Here is a 15,663-nt window from a genome sequence, read left to right as displayed (position 1 = left end):
TTCTTGGGGCATTGTTTCCTCTTATGATGAGAGTATTTTCCCAGCGAAGGCACTTCTAGTTTATGTGTTGACTTCTCTTCCCAGCACCCCTTCTGGCCTGTGTCCAGAGTGTTAGAGAAAGCACAGGCCCTTGAAGATGTAGCCGTAGCTTGGGAGCCCTTGACCCATTTGTTACCAGACTGGTGGCACTGGATAAGTCACCTGGCCTCTCTTGAACTCATGGATTTTTTCTCACCAAACTGACATAAAGCAACATCTGTCCCAATAATCTCACAGATTTGTTAATAAGATTCAAAAAGTGTATAAGAATATTTTATAAACCTTACATAGAACTTATACAAGGGTTATATCATTGTTATGATTATCCCTGAAATATATATTTTTTTGGTTGAGCCATGTTTTGGAAGTGTTTGGTGGCAATTCCTTAGTGTGGTGAGAGAGGCATGGAGAGGGTGGGGGTTGAACTCCAGAGGGCCAGGTACATGCCCACGAGTGAAACAGGGAAATGAGTGAGCATAAATTCAGGGGCGTGTCTGCATGACTCTGACTACCGTCAGAGTCTGACATCTCCCCACTTGCAGACTCAACGCTTTTTGCAAACAGCAATGGGAAAATCCATTCATTTGTTCATTCATTAATTTTTGTAAATATACATTTGGGGCCTCCAGCAGTACTTTATGCATAGACAGTGCTCTATAACAGTTTGCTCACTCTCTGTTTCTCTTTATCCTTATCCCTTTTTCCTTCTCTCCCTCCTTACATTGTTATCTGCCAGTTCAGTCTTTATATCCATCTGGGCTTTCCCTCCATCCCTGGTTCACTGGTATTCCTTGTTTCCTCTCTTCCTGGACATCATTGCCACGCACCCATCATATCTTTTCTTCATTACCACACTGGGGCTTTGGGGTCAGGTTGTTAAGCAGAGTTGAAGAGAAGAAATAGGTTATGGTTAGAGTTGCAAGGGGCTGCAACCTCAACAAATTTTAATAAAAAGAGGTGGTTTAAAGTTGTCGCTGAAGTTACATATTGTGGGTATAAAAAGCTGTCAGGACTCTCATGCTGGAGTCCTGCTCCAACAGATCCAGGGTTCCCCTGAAGGATGGATGGTGTCAGCAAGAGAGAGTGAGAGAGTTTCGAGTTTCTTTCTGATCACCAGGCAGGCATCTCTACCCATCTGGAAGGCATCTCTGCTCTGTCTGATTCTCAAGCTTTACTTATGGTGAAAGGTACAAGGACCAGAAAGAGAAGTAAATGATTTCTTATAGATAATTTTTACAATTTTCTAGGACATGGGTTCTGCAGAAGTTACAATTCTAGTAGTAATGATTGCCATAAAAAACTTAGCTACAGGCACTCATGTTTCATATTGGAGGGGCAGGTATTCTTTACAAAACCTCAGGTCTAGCCTTAAGGAAGCGACCTTTAACCAAGAGACAAACAGCATTGTTTAGTAAAGGTCAGTTTTTTAATGAGTAAGGATCATTAGGCTGTTTTATAACGCTACGAGAAAGCTCCCAGAAAAATAGGATTCTCAGGAGACATAATGCCTGCTCTCACAGTCTCAAAGAAGACTGATACATTTTATTGCAGTAGTGATTTTTACAAAGGCATCCAGGCCCAGAAGGTAGTCAATTATCATCAGTTAATTGCTTAGGGGAAAATTATATGTTGCTTGCCTTAGTTGCATTAGGGTATATCTAGTTTACTCATCTTTTCCCTGACCAGGTGCAATCATGCCCTGTCAGGGACAGGGCAGGGGGACAAGGAGCTCCTGACACTAAGCAAAGCACTCTGAGGTTTGGTGCCCAAGCAGAAATGAAAGTTTCAAGAGGGTAGATCTTGGTAGCTGTCTGGGGGCAAGAGATCATGCAAACTTGCCATATCCTCACCAGGAATTTTCACTCTACTAGTGAGTTCAGATAGCTCCCAACATTGACACAACTAGTCTCTCCTCTTTCCCTCCCTCCTTCCTTATGCAGCCACCTTATATGTGGCTCAGATGAGAGCCTTAGCCTGAAAATCTGACCTTCTCATTTTGCTTTATGCAGAAAACTAGCTCAGTGTCTCAGGCTCCAATTCCAAAGCTCTATGAGAATAATCTGATTGGCTGACATTGGGCCACATTTCCCAGGTGGCTGAGGGGATATATAGGTCATCTGATAGAAGCATGACCATCACGGTCCAGCCCTTCATCAGGAATTATGGGTGAGGGTTGTTCCCAGAGAAGGAGCATGTGGGTGGACAGACTCTCCCACAGATATATCTGCCATGAAAGGCACAAGGAAGATACCCCTTAAATGACACCATTCAAGGAATTTGTAATTAGTTATGTCTAGATATTCGTATGTTTATTCATCCATTAAATAAGCATTTATTAAAGGCTTCCAATTTAGCTTTTCTGTCCTACTTGTCCTCTTTACCCCATGTTCTTACGAAAACTGTCTCTTTCATGGCTGAACTGATGGAAGAAAGGACAGGACCTTGAGGAAGCAAGGCATCCTCAGAGGACACATGTGGCAGCAGTAGTGGCTGATCCAGTAGAAGCCATCAGCAGTTGCTGGGGGAGCTGGGATGGAGACAGAGCTGAAAGCAGGAGAGGAAGCAGCTGGAGCACCGAGGACAATGGTGCCTGTCTAGACAGCCTGCAGCCATGTCTCCTGCATCTCATGGATGCAAGAGCACACCAAGGAAAGGGCAGAGGGTGCTTGTGTAGGCATAGAGGGTTCTTTTTCTGTGATAGTTTAAAACAAAGGTGACTAAAAATGTTTCAATAAGTACCATACCTGGGGAACTCTAAACAATGTTGGAGCTAAAATTCTTCCTGCCAAGTGGGCTATTCCCACCACCCTGCCCTTTTATAAACCTGGTGTGTGTGTGTGTGTGTGTGTGTGTGTGTGTGTGTGTGTGTGTGTGTGTGAGAGAGAGAGAGAGAGAGAGAGAGAGAGAGAGAGAGAGGCAGGACCCTCGGAAACTGGGAGAAATAATTAGAACTAGAGAAAGGAGAAGATCAGAGACCTTATGAAGGAGGAGAGTGTATGCAGTGGAAAGAGAGGGTTTGGTGCTGTCTCTGATTCTGTACTGATGTCAATAAAACAAGAAGGCTATGGGAAGACCACTGAGGTGAAAGTCAAGGGGGAAAGACATGTTTGAGCTGTAGTGCTGTCTCCCATGACAGGGAATGTGCCCATGGAGCCCCTTGCAGCCTTCCCAAGGACATGGGAATGGGGCCTCTCGGTTCTTGGGCTTGCCCCATGCTATGAATTGGCAGAGAAGCCACAAGGACCAGGACACCTACTGCTTTGCAGTGAGAACTCTCATAAACAAAAGACATAACATTTTTTCCTTTCATCCTCCCCACAAGAAGTGCTGGAAAGAGGAAGGAAGAAGTGTGAGGAGACAGACGAGTAATAAGTGGACAAATAAATAATTTCATGAATAAAACTTATGAAGGAAAAGCACAGAGCAATGTTGCTGGTAGGGTGGGCAGTATTATAAGATGTAGTGGGTGAAGGGATCTCTGAGGAAGGGATATTTGAACAAAGATCTGGATAATGAGGAGCCAGTCAGGTCATCTTGCCCATATGGGTAATGGGCAAGCATTCCAGATAGAATGCAACAGCAAGTGTAAAAGTCCTGAGGTAAGAATGAACTTGGTGCCAAAGGAAAAAGAAAAGAGAATGTCATAGGAATGTGATGAACAAAGAGGATATTGGTAGGAGGTGAGCTCTAAGATTAGTTATTAGTTATCTACTACTGACTGCATAACAACCTCAACCTAGCAGCTTACAAGTAGTCATGTATTATCTCTCACAGGATAAAGCACAGACATCCAATCTCTGTTTTTTGGGCCTCAGCTGGAAGACTCAAAGGTGAGGGGTGGAATCACTTGAGTTTCATTCATCCACATGTCTGGCTATTGGTGTCAGCTGGGTACCTAGGTGGGGCAGTTGACTGGTCTCTCCGTGTAGCCGGGGCTCTCTCACAACATGGAGCTGGGTTCCAAGAACACATGTCCTGGGAGAGAGAGCCAGGTAGAAGCTCACCTGGCTAGTCTCAAAAGTCAATGAACATCGCTTCTACTGCATTTTGATAGACAGAAGTGAGCCACCAAGTCCAGCCCACATTCAAAGGTGGGGACTCAAACTCCATCTTTTGAATGAGGAGTGTCAAAGAATTTGTGGATATATTCTTAAGTTACTATTGATATGTAGATAAAAGCCAGATGATGAGAGATTCTGAATTTTATTTTAAGTGCAATGAATCTTTGGAAGGTTTGGATGGGAAGTGGGGTGATAGCATGATCTAATTTATGTCTTATATTTTTAATTTTTAATGTTTTTTATTTTTGAGAGACAGAGAGAGACATTGTGAGCAGGGGAGGGTCAGAGAGAGAGGGAGATACAGAATCCAAAGACAGGCTCCAGGCTCTGAGCTAGCTGTCAGCACAGAGCCTGATGTGGGGCTTGAACCCACGAACCGAGAGATCATGACCTGAGCCGAAGCTGGACACTTAACCAACTGAGCCACCCAGGTGCCTCTAATTTATACTTTAAAAAGGTCATGTTGCCTGCTGGACAGAGGATGAGCTATAGAGGTCAGACCTGGTGAGAGGGTTGAAAATTTGACTTGGAGAAAAGAGAGCTGGATTCAAGTTCAACTTCCTACACTAACTACCTGTTACCTTGGGCAGGTCTCCCAACAAGAGAATATAGGAGTACCCTTTTGCATTTATATGAGGATGTACCTAGGGCTTTTCCTCCCTCAAAGCTGCAGGGGCCAATGTTTGTTCATGTCCCTCCCCTGTTAGATGCCTGTTTTTGCTCACCACCCTAACCACAGTGCCCAGCACAGGACCTAGAATGTGAAGGCTCTCCACAAATACTTGTTGAAAGAATAAATGAACAAATAATATTGTAAATATTTTTCCTATCAACAGACCTCTCTGAACTTACCAACCCAGGAGCCTTCAGTGATAGGATTGGGGTGAGGAGGAGCATTGAGGGAGTATCTGGCCTCCTCTGTTCTGGAATAATCCTGTGCCCATTGTATATTGGAGTCCAAAAGGCCTGATTGCATTGAGAACCAGCATCACTGTCCAGATGGACATAAGGAGAACAATTCTAAAGGTTCAGAGTTGTGGGATCTGTGGCTGTGGGTGAACTTAACCACCCACCATTCCCAGTAGCTCTTGTAGCTTGTAAAGTTGGGTTGATAATAGCAGTGAGAACATGGTGATTGCAGAGATGAAGAGACAGAACTTGATTCCCTTCAATTCTGTTGTGTTTAAAATTTAAGACCATGAAACAGAGTGTAAATGGCAAAGTACAATGTTTTTAAAGGGAAATTTTACTTCATAGATGAATGGTGAACTGAATTTGAGTATCTTTACTATTGAAATGTAGTCTTCTTTTAAAATTCCAAATCACTTATTTTAAAACTAAAAAACAAATCAACAGAAACTGTAAGAATATATTAAATATTATATTAAAACCACCAATATGTAGATAGTTTTTCTTCTTTATTTATTTCTTTATAAACGCTTATTTATTTATTTTGAGAGACAGAGTGGGCGCACATGAAGTAGGGGAGGGGTAGAGGGAGAGGAAGAGAGAGAATCCCAAGCGGGCTCCGCATCAGTGCAGAGCCCCACGTGGGGTTCTGATCTCATGAACTTTGAGATCATGACCTAAGCCAAAATCAGGAGTAGCACACTTAACTGACTGAGCCACTCAGGCACCACTCCCCTTTATGTAAAATACAGGCACATAATTAAAAAGTATTAATCTAATACTCTTTTCCTTTTTATATTTTAAAAGAATTTTTAAAAAATTTACTAAGAGAACTTTCACACATTTCTAACCATGGTCATTACTTTTACTTTTAAAGAGTATTACTGAAAATAATTTTGTTATGTAAAGGAGGAGCTTTCAAAAAACAATCGGCTCCCGGTATCAGATAATCTAGGTTGCCACTGGGCCCCAAGGAAAATCAAACCTATCCTTGATGAGGTCTCAGTGGGCGGCATGAAAAACCTATGGAGGGAATGTGCGGGGCACATGGCCCTTGCCCATGTCCCTCTTCTGGTCTCTGGCTGTGTTTCACCCTGACAATAGAAAAAGGTAGATGTCAAAACAAATCACAGTGAGACCTGCTGAGGACCCCATGTGTCCCAACCTGCCCCAGAGAGAAGGTCATGGCTGGAGTGGAAAGCAGGGGCACAAGCTGGGGCGCCCCTGGAAGGCTTCCCTCTCCATCATTGTCCTCCACTCAGTTTCCAATGGCCTGGCCCTGGCAGCTGGCATGTGCACTCTGACATGAGGAGGAGGGCTCAGAGAGCCAGGGTCTGAACACACCTAACTTAGGGGCCTGTCTCCCTCCCTCCCTCCCTTTCTTCCTTCCTTCCAGGTGCACAGCCTGGATGGTCTGCAAAACCCTTATAGTCACTGCCTCTACCTTCACCCTGATAGTGTTGGATGCCCTTGTGGGACAGCCTGGGGAGAGCTCAATAAATGGAAGCAACATGGAGGCAGAACAACTAGGCTTGTGCAGCACCAATGAGTGTTCACTGTGCCAGGCACTGTGGTGGCATTTTACATGGATTCCCATAAGGTAGACATAGTAACGACCACCATTTGACAGAGAAGAAGTGGGCTCGGATGCTGAGCAGCTCACCCAAGTGGATGATGGGCAACAAGCTCCCAAGTGCTCCAGGCTGTGGTTCTCAGAGGGAGCCCTCTTGCAGAATCCGAGAGACCTGGAAGCAGATGGCAGGGGTGTGGGGGGAGTCATCCATGGAGGGTTGGGTGTCTGTCACTTAAGGGGAGGGTCCTGTGGAAGGGTGGCAGAGACCGAAGGAGGGGCAGGAGGGCCACGGAGTAGAGCTGGCTTTCCCTTCGATCTCCTTGGCCAAACCTCCGCCTGCCAGCCCAGCCCGGCAGCGGCCCTGGGAACCTGCCCTCCATAGACTGGTTGTACAGGGCCCCATCCTGTCTGCTGGCCTGTCATCATCACCTCCAGTAGTCAGTGGGCCACCCCCGCCACCCCCTGAGAGCAGCCAGTGCAGCAGGGCTGAGTCTAGAGTCCGATTCTGTCTTGAGCTTCTCCCAGTGACACACAGCAGCCCACAGCTCTGGCAAACCCTGGGACAAGTCACTACTGCTGAAGAATTAGAGTCCTCTCTGGAGGGACAGCAGAGCTCACGCTTAGGGGGACCCTGGAGAGAGGGCCCCCTCGCTTTCAGGCTTCTGCGGCATCTGGCTCCCTGTGGGCAGGAGAGGTAAAGTACATTTGATGAGCAGTCTACAATTTAAAAAATCTCTCGTTCATGTGGATCACTGCCCCATCTCACAGGTATGGAAGCTGAGGCCCAAGGAGCAGGGTGATTTACCCCAAGTCATGGAAAGGGTCAACAACAGAGAACTCAGTGTGCTTTTAGTGAGGACACAGTGACTTTCCATCCAGGCTGCTTTGTCACAAAAGCGGGGCACCTGCTGAGGAAAAGGAAATAAGATCAGCAGGGTGCAGGCTTTCAACTGGAGCTTGTGAAAGACAGTGCTGAAGGAGTGTCTCAAGGGCAACTGCCACTGGGGGTAGAAGGGGGCCGTTGGGGGTAGAGGGGGGCCGCTGGGGATAGAGGGGACCGCTGGGGGGGAGGGAGGCAGGGTCTGTGGAGTCTGGGGACTGAGTTTAGGTAGGGCAGGAGGGCAGGAGGGCCCGGGGCAAGGATTCTTGGAGCAGGTGTGGGTGAATACTGAGGAAGGGATGGCCCCGGAGCAGGAGCAAGGACAGGCAGGCTGTGGGGCATGGGGTTTGGAGTCCGGTGATGATCCTGGAGCTGAGCAGCTGCTGGGGCGCTCTGCAGGTGGAGTAGGATGGGGCGGGGCCAAGGACGAACTGTGGATCTGTGCCTAGGGGGGATACCGGGGAGGAAAGGCCTGATTGTGGAAAGGCATGGCCCTTGGGGGCCTTCAATCCTTATGTGGAAATGGAGGCAGTTGGGGTCACACAGGTAGTGACAAAGTTGATCCCGCCCAGGCCCCCTACTCAATGTGAGCCTGCCACTGAGGTCCTTGAGGATCACTGAGCCCAGGACAGGCCCTCCACGTACCTGGAGGCCTGCCACCAATGCTCTGGTGATGCGTTCCCCTGTGACATCTCATTGTCTTCCCCAATGGCCCCATGATGCCAGCCCTTAATTTTCAAGGCTCAGCCCTGCCTCAGCCAACACCCCACCCTCTCCCGGCATCTTGGAGAGAGCTCGCAGGGACAGGGAGTAAGGGGGAAGGGCAGAGTCACTGACCTGACATTTTTCATGCACTCAATAAACATTTTTTGAGCACCTGCTGAATGCCAAACTTGTATCTGGGGAGATACAAGAGTAAGGCAAATCCAATTTCTGCCCAGCTCAGGGAGGAAAGGAGCCTTTCCAATCGTCTAGCTCAAGTCCCATTTTAGGGATATGGAAACAGGCTTGGAGAGGGGAAGTGACTTGCCCAAGACCACACAGTTACTTAGCGGCAGGACCAGTCCCAATCTTCTGAGGCACGCTGCCCCTCAATCTTCCAGCAAACACACACCGAGCAATGCCTGCTCCAGGCGCTACCCCACGCCTCAGCAGAAACACATCAGTGACCTCAGTAGCCAAGGGGGGGTGCGGTTCAGTCTCACAACTCCCCTGAAGATGAGAAGGAAGTTCCAGAGCTCCACCGCAAGAGACTGGGCTTCCCCTCCCTCACCCTACGATGGGATATAAAAGTCCCATCCCAGCTACTTCCAGAGAAGAGGAGGGGGTAAGAGGTCAGCTTGGGCATCTCCAGGTGAGAAGGGAGCAGGGGACCCACCTACATGCAGGATGTGGGTGTCAATCCCTTACCCCGCTGTGGCTGGGGGTCTCACTGCAGAGATGGAGCTGTTCCTGGCCCCGGCAGGGGTCCTAGCCACACTGGTCCTGGCCCGGCCCTGTGAGGGCACTGGCCCAGGTAATATCCCTCTGATAGCCAAGGAGGAGGGTGAAGGAAGGGGAAGGGCTTGGGTCTAGGGGAACCTGTGGCTCCTCCAGACCTTGAGTCCCCTTCCCTCTGAACAGCCTCCCCCAGGACAGTGGGGACCTCGGCCCTTCGGGCTGCAGAACAGAGGCCCTGCTGCTGGTGGATGCCTACAATCAGACTCAGGAAATGGGCCTGGGAGGGCTGAGGTGGGGGGGGGCTCCAGCCACGGTCATGTCAGCCATCATCCTGCCCCTGGGCACCTTGGGCCAGTGCCATGTGGGTAGAGAGCCTCTCTTCCATCCATCTTGTCTGTTCTCACTGCCCTGACTCCGCCGCCAGCTTGGAGCTCCACTGGGTGACTGCGCTTCCTTTCTCCAGTTCTCGCCCTCCTCTTGCAGCTTTAAGCAGTGGCTTCGCGAAGGCTTGGCCAGCCCCAGGGACCTCCTGTCTTACTTCAAACACCTGTTAGCCACCACCAGGACAGTGGTTCGGGCTGTCAATTATATGCATGTGGCTGTGGGACTGCTGGAGGAGAAGTTATAACTCCATGGATCCAGTTCCTTCAATATCACTGGCCCTGTGGCCCTCCATGGAGCCCCAGGGCCTGCCCTGGCCTGGGCGGGCAGGGTGCACAGCCGGGGTGTTGGGAGGAAAGAGGGTAAAGGGATGGGAGATGTGGAACAGACCAGCTCAGGAAGGAGCTAGGACCCTGGACCCAGGCCCCCGCCCACCCGTCCTGTTCCCACACGTGCTGGTGGAACCCCAGCCTCGGTTGCCGGCCCAGACCAGTGGCTGTGCTCTCAGGACCAGGTGGGGAAGTGCAGTGACAAGTACCAGACCATCACCGGGAAATGCAACAACCAGTGGGTGCAGGGGCTGCACCTGACTCAAGGGTGCCTCCCTTCCCCTCCTCCACCCCTTCTCTACTCCTGGAATCCTCAGGACCACGCCGCAGACCATCCTTCTAGGAATGACAGCACACAGCCAGTGGGGATGGCAAGGGAGGGCAGGAGAGGAGGAGAGACTGTGTTAACTCCAGCAGGGATGATCTGCTGCCCCTGAGTCCTGGGGTGGCCCCAACATTTTGGGGGTGTGGGAGCCCATGCCCCACACTGGCCTATCTCCACAGCGGGTCTGGGCTCTCTTGAACCAGATTGTGTGCTTCCCCAGTGAGAAGCTGACCTCCCACCGGGGCCTGGCCCTTATGTTCATGCAGTTGGGATAGTTCATTGACCACGACTTGGACTTTACCCCTGAGCCCCCAGCCAGAGAGGCCTTAGCTGTGGGCATCAACTGTGAGAGGACCTGCCCCCAGCTGCCCCCCTGCTTCCCCATCAAAGTACCCCCAGCCAGTCCCACAGGTCCCAAGTGTAGCCTCCACCCCAGGCCACAAGCTGGAAGACTAACATACCCTCCTCAAGGTGCTGCCTATGATGCTGGAGTATCAGACCACGGCAGGAAGCATGGTCCAGGACAGACCCCCAGCTCTGGGTGTGTTTGAGGGGAAGACTGGGCTGCTGCTTTTGTAGCCTTTAGTTTCCCTTAGCTCTTGCCCTTCTCTCTTTCCTTAAGTGGCCCAAGGGCCCTGTATCTCTCACCATCTCCTAGGATCACATGTGAGCAGGGCACTGTCCTCCAGACTGAGAGGCAAGGGTGGTGTGGAACACTAGGGAAGAAAGGATGGATTCCAGGGAACAGAGCCTCTCTGGGGATCTGGGGCTGGGGGGTGGTGGGGGAGCACGTGTGCATACACTCCCGCATTAGGTGACATTCATGGGGCATGATGTGTGAAGGCCCCTGGCTGGCTTCGCCTTGTTGCAATCTTACCCCTTCCTCAGGCTCTGGTTCAGGGGCACCTCCTTGGGAGACTCTTCCCATATTTTTCTATCACACCTTTTGGTTTTGGCTTTTAGATCAAGCACAGCGAATAGCGCCTCAATTTAGTTATTCTCTATGCGTGCATCTGTTTTCACTGAATGCAGGCTTCCTGCCACGTGTGCTGGGTTTTGCTGACCTCATCCATTTCTAACTTTTCATGACTCTATGATACAAAGTGCTAAGCCTGCTCAGACTGACCTGGCGGGGAGCACTAGTCTGGGTGAGTTAAGGAGGGCTTCCTAGAGGAGGGGAGTTTCGAGCAAGGTTTTGAAGCAGGTGGGGGATGATCAAGAGGAGTGAGCTTGCTTTTGAGGGGCCCTGGTGTCAGTGGCTCTGCTTCCACCTCAGATCCTGCCCAATGACCCCCACATCAGGGACCACAGTGACTGCATTCCCTTGTTCGGTTCAGCACCCGCATGCCTCAAAACAGGAACCAAGTCCAAAACCAGCTCAATTCCCTCACCTCCTTCTTAGACGCCAGCCTGGTGTACGGGAGCGAGGTCTCTCTCGCCCTGTGGGTGCAACACCTGCTTCAGCAACAACTGCCGGGCCCTGGTCCCCTTCCACAACCTTGTGAAGACCCTGCCTCCTCACCCACCCCTCCCTGGGCATCCCCTGCCCCCTAGTAGGTCAGTCCCAGGCAGCCTACTGAAAAGTATGTTAAACAAGACCTTATACACAAGGGTTTAGTTCAAAACCAGCAAATGACAGCGTGTAAGGCCCACGTTCAGGAATTTGCTTTCCTTCCCAGCCTCTAGGAGACGCTCTGGCTACAGGAACAGGCTCTGCCCAACCCTCTCTCTTTCTCTTTCCCCAGGGCTTCCTGGGGAGAGTGGTCTGATACCAAGTGCACGGCTGGGGAAAGGTCCAGCCCTTGATAAGGAATGTGCCCATGGATGCAGTTCATGGAACGGGTGGGTTCACAGTCCCAAGGTCAAGGTTCCTAGAGTCATCTGGGCCCCTTGGCCAGCCATAGACATGCTTACTTGTAGAATAGAATCATTGGGCCCGAGTCTAGTAGGTGCTTCGTGCTTTCCTACCCTGCCTGTATCTGTTCCAGTAACTGGGATCTGAGACCCACTGTCCTCTGGCTCCTGACCTGTTGTGCTGGGGTGGAGGGTGGCAGTCAGTGCATAGTGCAGCTGGGGAGATAGAGGTCTGGCCAGGGCCCAGAGCCTGGCCCAGGTCACAAAGGTCTACACCTGTGTCCAGTCTCCAGAGCTCTGTCTGCTTTAGCAGAAAGGCATTTCTCTGGGAAGGGCTGTGGTGACTCTGAACTCAGGGTTTTCAAGGTGACTCTCGACCACCTGAAACCCCCAAACTGGCAGCAATGCATCCTGTGTCTATGCGAGAGCACACCAGCTGGCTATGGCGCTGAGATGACTGAATCCCCTGTGGAGTGGAGACGCGCTGCACCAGGAGGCCCGGAAGACTGTGACCATGGCCCATGTGAGGAGTCCTGGGCCCCCAGCATCCCTAGAAGACAGTCTGGCATGAGACACCATTGGAGGGAGTGGTCCCCACCTTTCTTAATGCATATTTTGGGAATATGCCTCAAATCAGCTAGGTCTGGGTGGTTGGGAGCAGACCTAAGATCTGACGTGTACCCCAAACTCTGCCACTAACTCACTGTGTGACACTGTCCTTGTCATCCAGCTATCTAGGATCCTTATTAGCCAATGGGGAATTAACATTTCCACTTTTGATATGATGGCAATAAGGAACGAATATGTCTGAGCAGCCCTTCAGAAAGCAAAAGGTTTGTCCAAAGGCAAGGGAATGGGCTGGGGGGCTGCTAAGGTAATGTTCTTCCTGTCTTCTCTTGTAGATCATCACCAATTGAGACTTTCTGCCCCTGGTTCTGGGCAAGGCCTGGGCTCCCCTGGGGAGAGAACCCTGGAGCCCTCTCAGGGGTATTGTTCCAATGTGGACCCTTATGTGGCCATTGTCTTCATCTGGCCTTCCGCTTTGGTCACACCATGCTCCAGCTCTTCAGCACCTGGGCCTCAGCACCCAACTCATGTGTCCTGCTTAGCACTAGCTTCTTTGCCAGCTGGCAAATCATGCATGAAGGCGACCAAGTGTTAAGAGCAGATGGGAGTTGGGATGGGGTGGGGGGGCAGCAAGTTTAGTGCCAGGAGGCCAGGCTGCTGCTCAGGTCTCTGCTAATCATCTTCCCAGGGCAGTGAAAACAAGGTGGGTGCCACTAAGACCCTAGGTCCTGGGCCTCATATCCCCTTAGGGACCAGAGATTTCCAAAAAGAGGCGGAGACTCATGTCAGACTGGTGGCTTGTGGGACTCATAGGAGCTTGCCTTCTGCTCCTTCTTTAAGAAGTGGGGGGTCACTTCTTTCTCTGCCATCCCCAGCACCCTTCAAGTGCACCCGGGCCTTTGTTTCCTGATACAAACATTATAGAATATAAGCAACCGGCTTGTCCAGCTCTGAGAGAGCTTTGGCGTCCCGTGAGGACCAGAGGCCGATCCAGTGTGTGTTGCTCACATTCCTGGCCACCAGGTGGCGCCAACCCCACTATCTGAGCCTCATGGCCACACCTGCCAAGCTGAACCCTCAAGATGCCACGTTAGTTGACAGAGCTGCAGACCCGCTGTTTCGGCAAGTGAGGAGGATTGGGCTGGACCTGGCGGCTCTCAACATGCAATACAGCCCGGACCACAGGTCGCGGGGGCTGCCCGTGCCTCCTCCCAGGCTTTGTCTGGCCTGGGGTTGCTGCTGCTGGTGGTAAGTGGGTTTCAGAGAAGACCCTTGGTGCATCCTTTCTGACTGCTACTGTCTACCCAACGTGCTGTGGTTGAGAAGCATGTAAGGCCACGCTTGATGTAGTATAACATCCCTGAGACCACCCTTTTGCATTCCTGTCGTATCTTCTCCAGCTGCTGTAGGGCCTCTGGCTGTACATTCACAGCACGACCAGGACTGGGCCACGGGAGTGGACAAAACAGATCAGAAGTTTCCGGGTAGAGAAAACAGTAGATCCAAAGGGCAGGGAAGAAACGCTCCATTCCCCATGTACCCAGGTGAGCTGCAAGGAAAGACTCAAGTTCCAGGGATACAGAAGCTGGCTCCTGCTCTAAGCGCAGAAAGGCCAAGAGACCGAGAGGCAGGAACAGGTTGACTAAAATTAAGACAGTCTCGGCTGCTTTGTAAGGACACAAAACTCCCAGGAAAGAAGAAAAACTCATCCTGGAAAAGAAGAAAACTTAGGGACTTTGCTAGGAATTTTCATGGATATTAATCATTAGTTTTGCCAATGACCTTGAGAAGCAAGGATTACAGCCATTTTTACAGATGAGGAAATAAACTCAAAGACATCTAGTAATTTTCTCAAAGCCACATAACTAGGAAGTAGTAAAAGTTGAATCAAGTTCAAAATTTCTTTCTTCTCCCCGTGTCTTCCCCACAACGTTAGAGGAAGGCCTTGGTCACTACCTTGGCTCCCCTCTCCCTCCCCCGACCTCCAAATACAACCCAAAGCCCCATCTGCCTTGGCTAATCTTCGGCCGTGTATGACGGGGTGGGGGCATTCTCTACTGCACCTAACACAGCACCTGGCAGGCACACAGCAGGCACTCAGAAACCGAGTTTCTTTCCTCCTTACACATGGGTACTATTGACAACTGAAGAGCTGTGGGCGCCCTCTGCTGGAGAACTGAGATTGCCAGTCTCCACCCCCTCCCCCACCCCCACCCCGCCCTCAGCCAAGGGCCACACTGAATTTTTGTGCCCTCCCATACTTTTCCCTCCAAGCTGTTCCAGAAATATTCTCCACATACCGGCTGACAGTCTCCTCCAATCCAAACTCCAAACTTGGAATTGGGAGACCTTGCTTAAACTCCACTTAATGGTGGAGTGACCTTGAAAAGGTCACAGTTGGGGGTGCCTGGGTGGCTCAACCAGTTAGGCATTCGACTTCGGCTTAGGTCATGATCTCCGATTCGAGGGTTCAAGCTCGGAGTTGGGCTCTGTGCTCACAGTTCAAAGCCTGGAGCCTGCTTGGAATTTCTCTCTCTCTCTCTCTCTCTCTCTCTCTCTCTCTCTCTCGTGCGCTTAATTTTTTAATGTTTTATTTATTTTTGAGAGAGAGAGAGAGAGAGAGACAGACAGCATGAGCAGGGGAGGGTCAGAGAGAGAGGGAGGTACAGAATCTGAAGCAGGCTCCAGGCTCTGAGCTGTCAGCACACAGCCCAATGCGGGGCTTGAACCCATGAACTGCAAGATCATGACCTGAGCGGAAGTTGGACGCTTAACCGACTGAGCCACCCAGACAGCTCCCTCTCCTTCTCTGCCCCTCCCCCACATGTGCTCTGTCTCTCAAAAATAAATAAACGTTAAAAAATTTATTTTTTTATGTTTATTTACTTTGGGGCAGAGAGAGAGGGAGACAGAATCTGAAGCAGGTTCCAGGCTCTGCGCTGTCAGCAAAGAGCCCCACCAGGAGGCTCAAACTCACAAGTTCAGGAACAGCAGGAATCGAAAAATCATGACCTGAGCCGAAGTTGGACCCTTAACCAACTGAGCCACCCAGGTGCCCCTCAAAAAATTTTTTTAAAGTGACACTCAAGCAAATCTCCATTGATACAATGGAGATTACAAAATGCCTCACAGAGATGTGAGGCTCAGAAGAGATGATCACATAACAGTGCTTAGTGAGGTGAAACATTCCATTGTTTTCCTTTGCTCAGCTGGAAGCTGGTGTTTGTGAGTTGCAGTTCAATGAACGACATTGGGCAAGCATTTCTTCAAGATTGAGCCAAACCTATGTCCTATCCTGATGGTCC

General features: G+C 50.3%; 1 protein-coding gene across 1 annotated transcript; it reads left to right on the top strand.

Moving 5' to 3' along the window:
- Window positions 1-8,902: 8,902 nt before the first annotated feature.
- Window positions 8,903-13,767, top strand: EPX (eosinophil peroxidase). Its single transcript, XM_029927000.1, is given in 14 exon segments — window positions 8,903-8,978; window positions 9,754-9,854; window positions 10,117-10,326; window positions 11,214-11,283; window positions 11,286-11,379; window positions 11,381-11,443; window positions 11,445-11,494; window positions 12,158-12,220; window positions 12,223-12,314; window positions 12,694-12,750; window positions 12,753-12,816; window positions 12,819-12,956; window positions 13,405-13,559; window positions 13,759-13,767. Coding segments are annotated over 14 exon segments (1,242 nt in total).
- The last annotated feature ends 1,896 nt before the right edge of the window (window positions 13,768-15,663 follow it).

Source organism: Suricata suricatta, chromosome 17 (genome assembly GCF_006229205.1).
Source record: "Suricata suricatta isolate VVHF042 chromosome 17, meerkat_22Aug2017_6uvM2_HiC, whole genome shotgun sequence".
Classification (NCBI taxonomy): domain Eukaryota; kingdom Metazoa; phylum Chordata; class Mammalia; order Carnivora; family Herpestidae; genus Suricata; species Suricata suricatta.
This window is presented reverse-complemented; position numbering and strand designations above follow the sequence as displayed.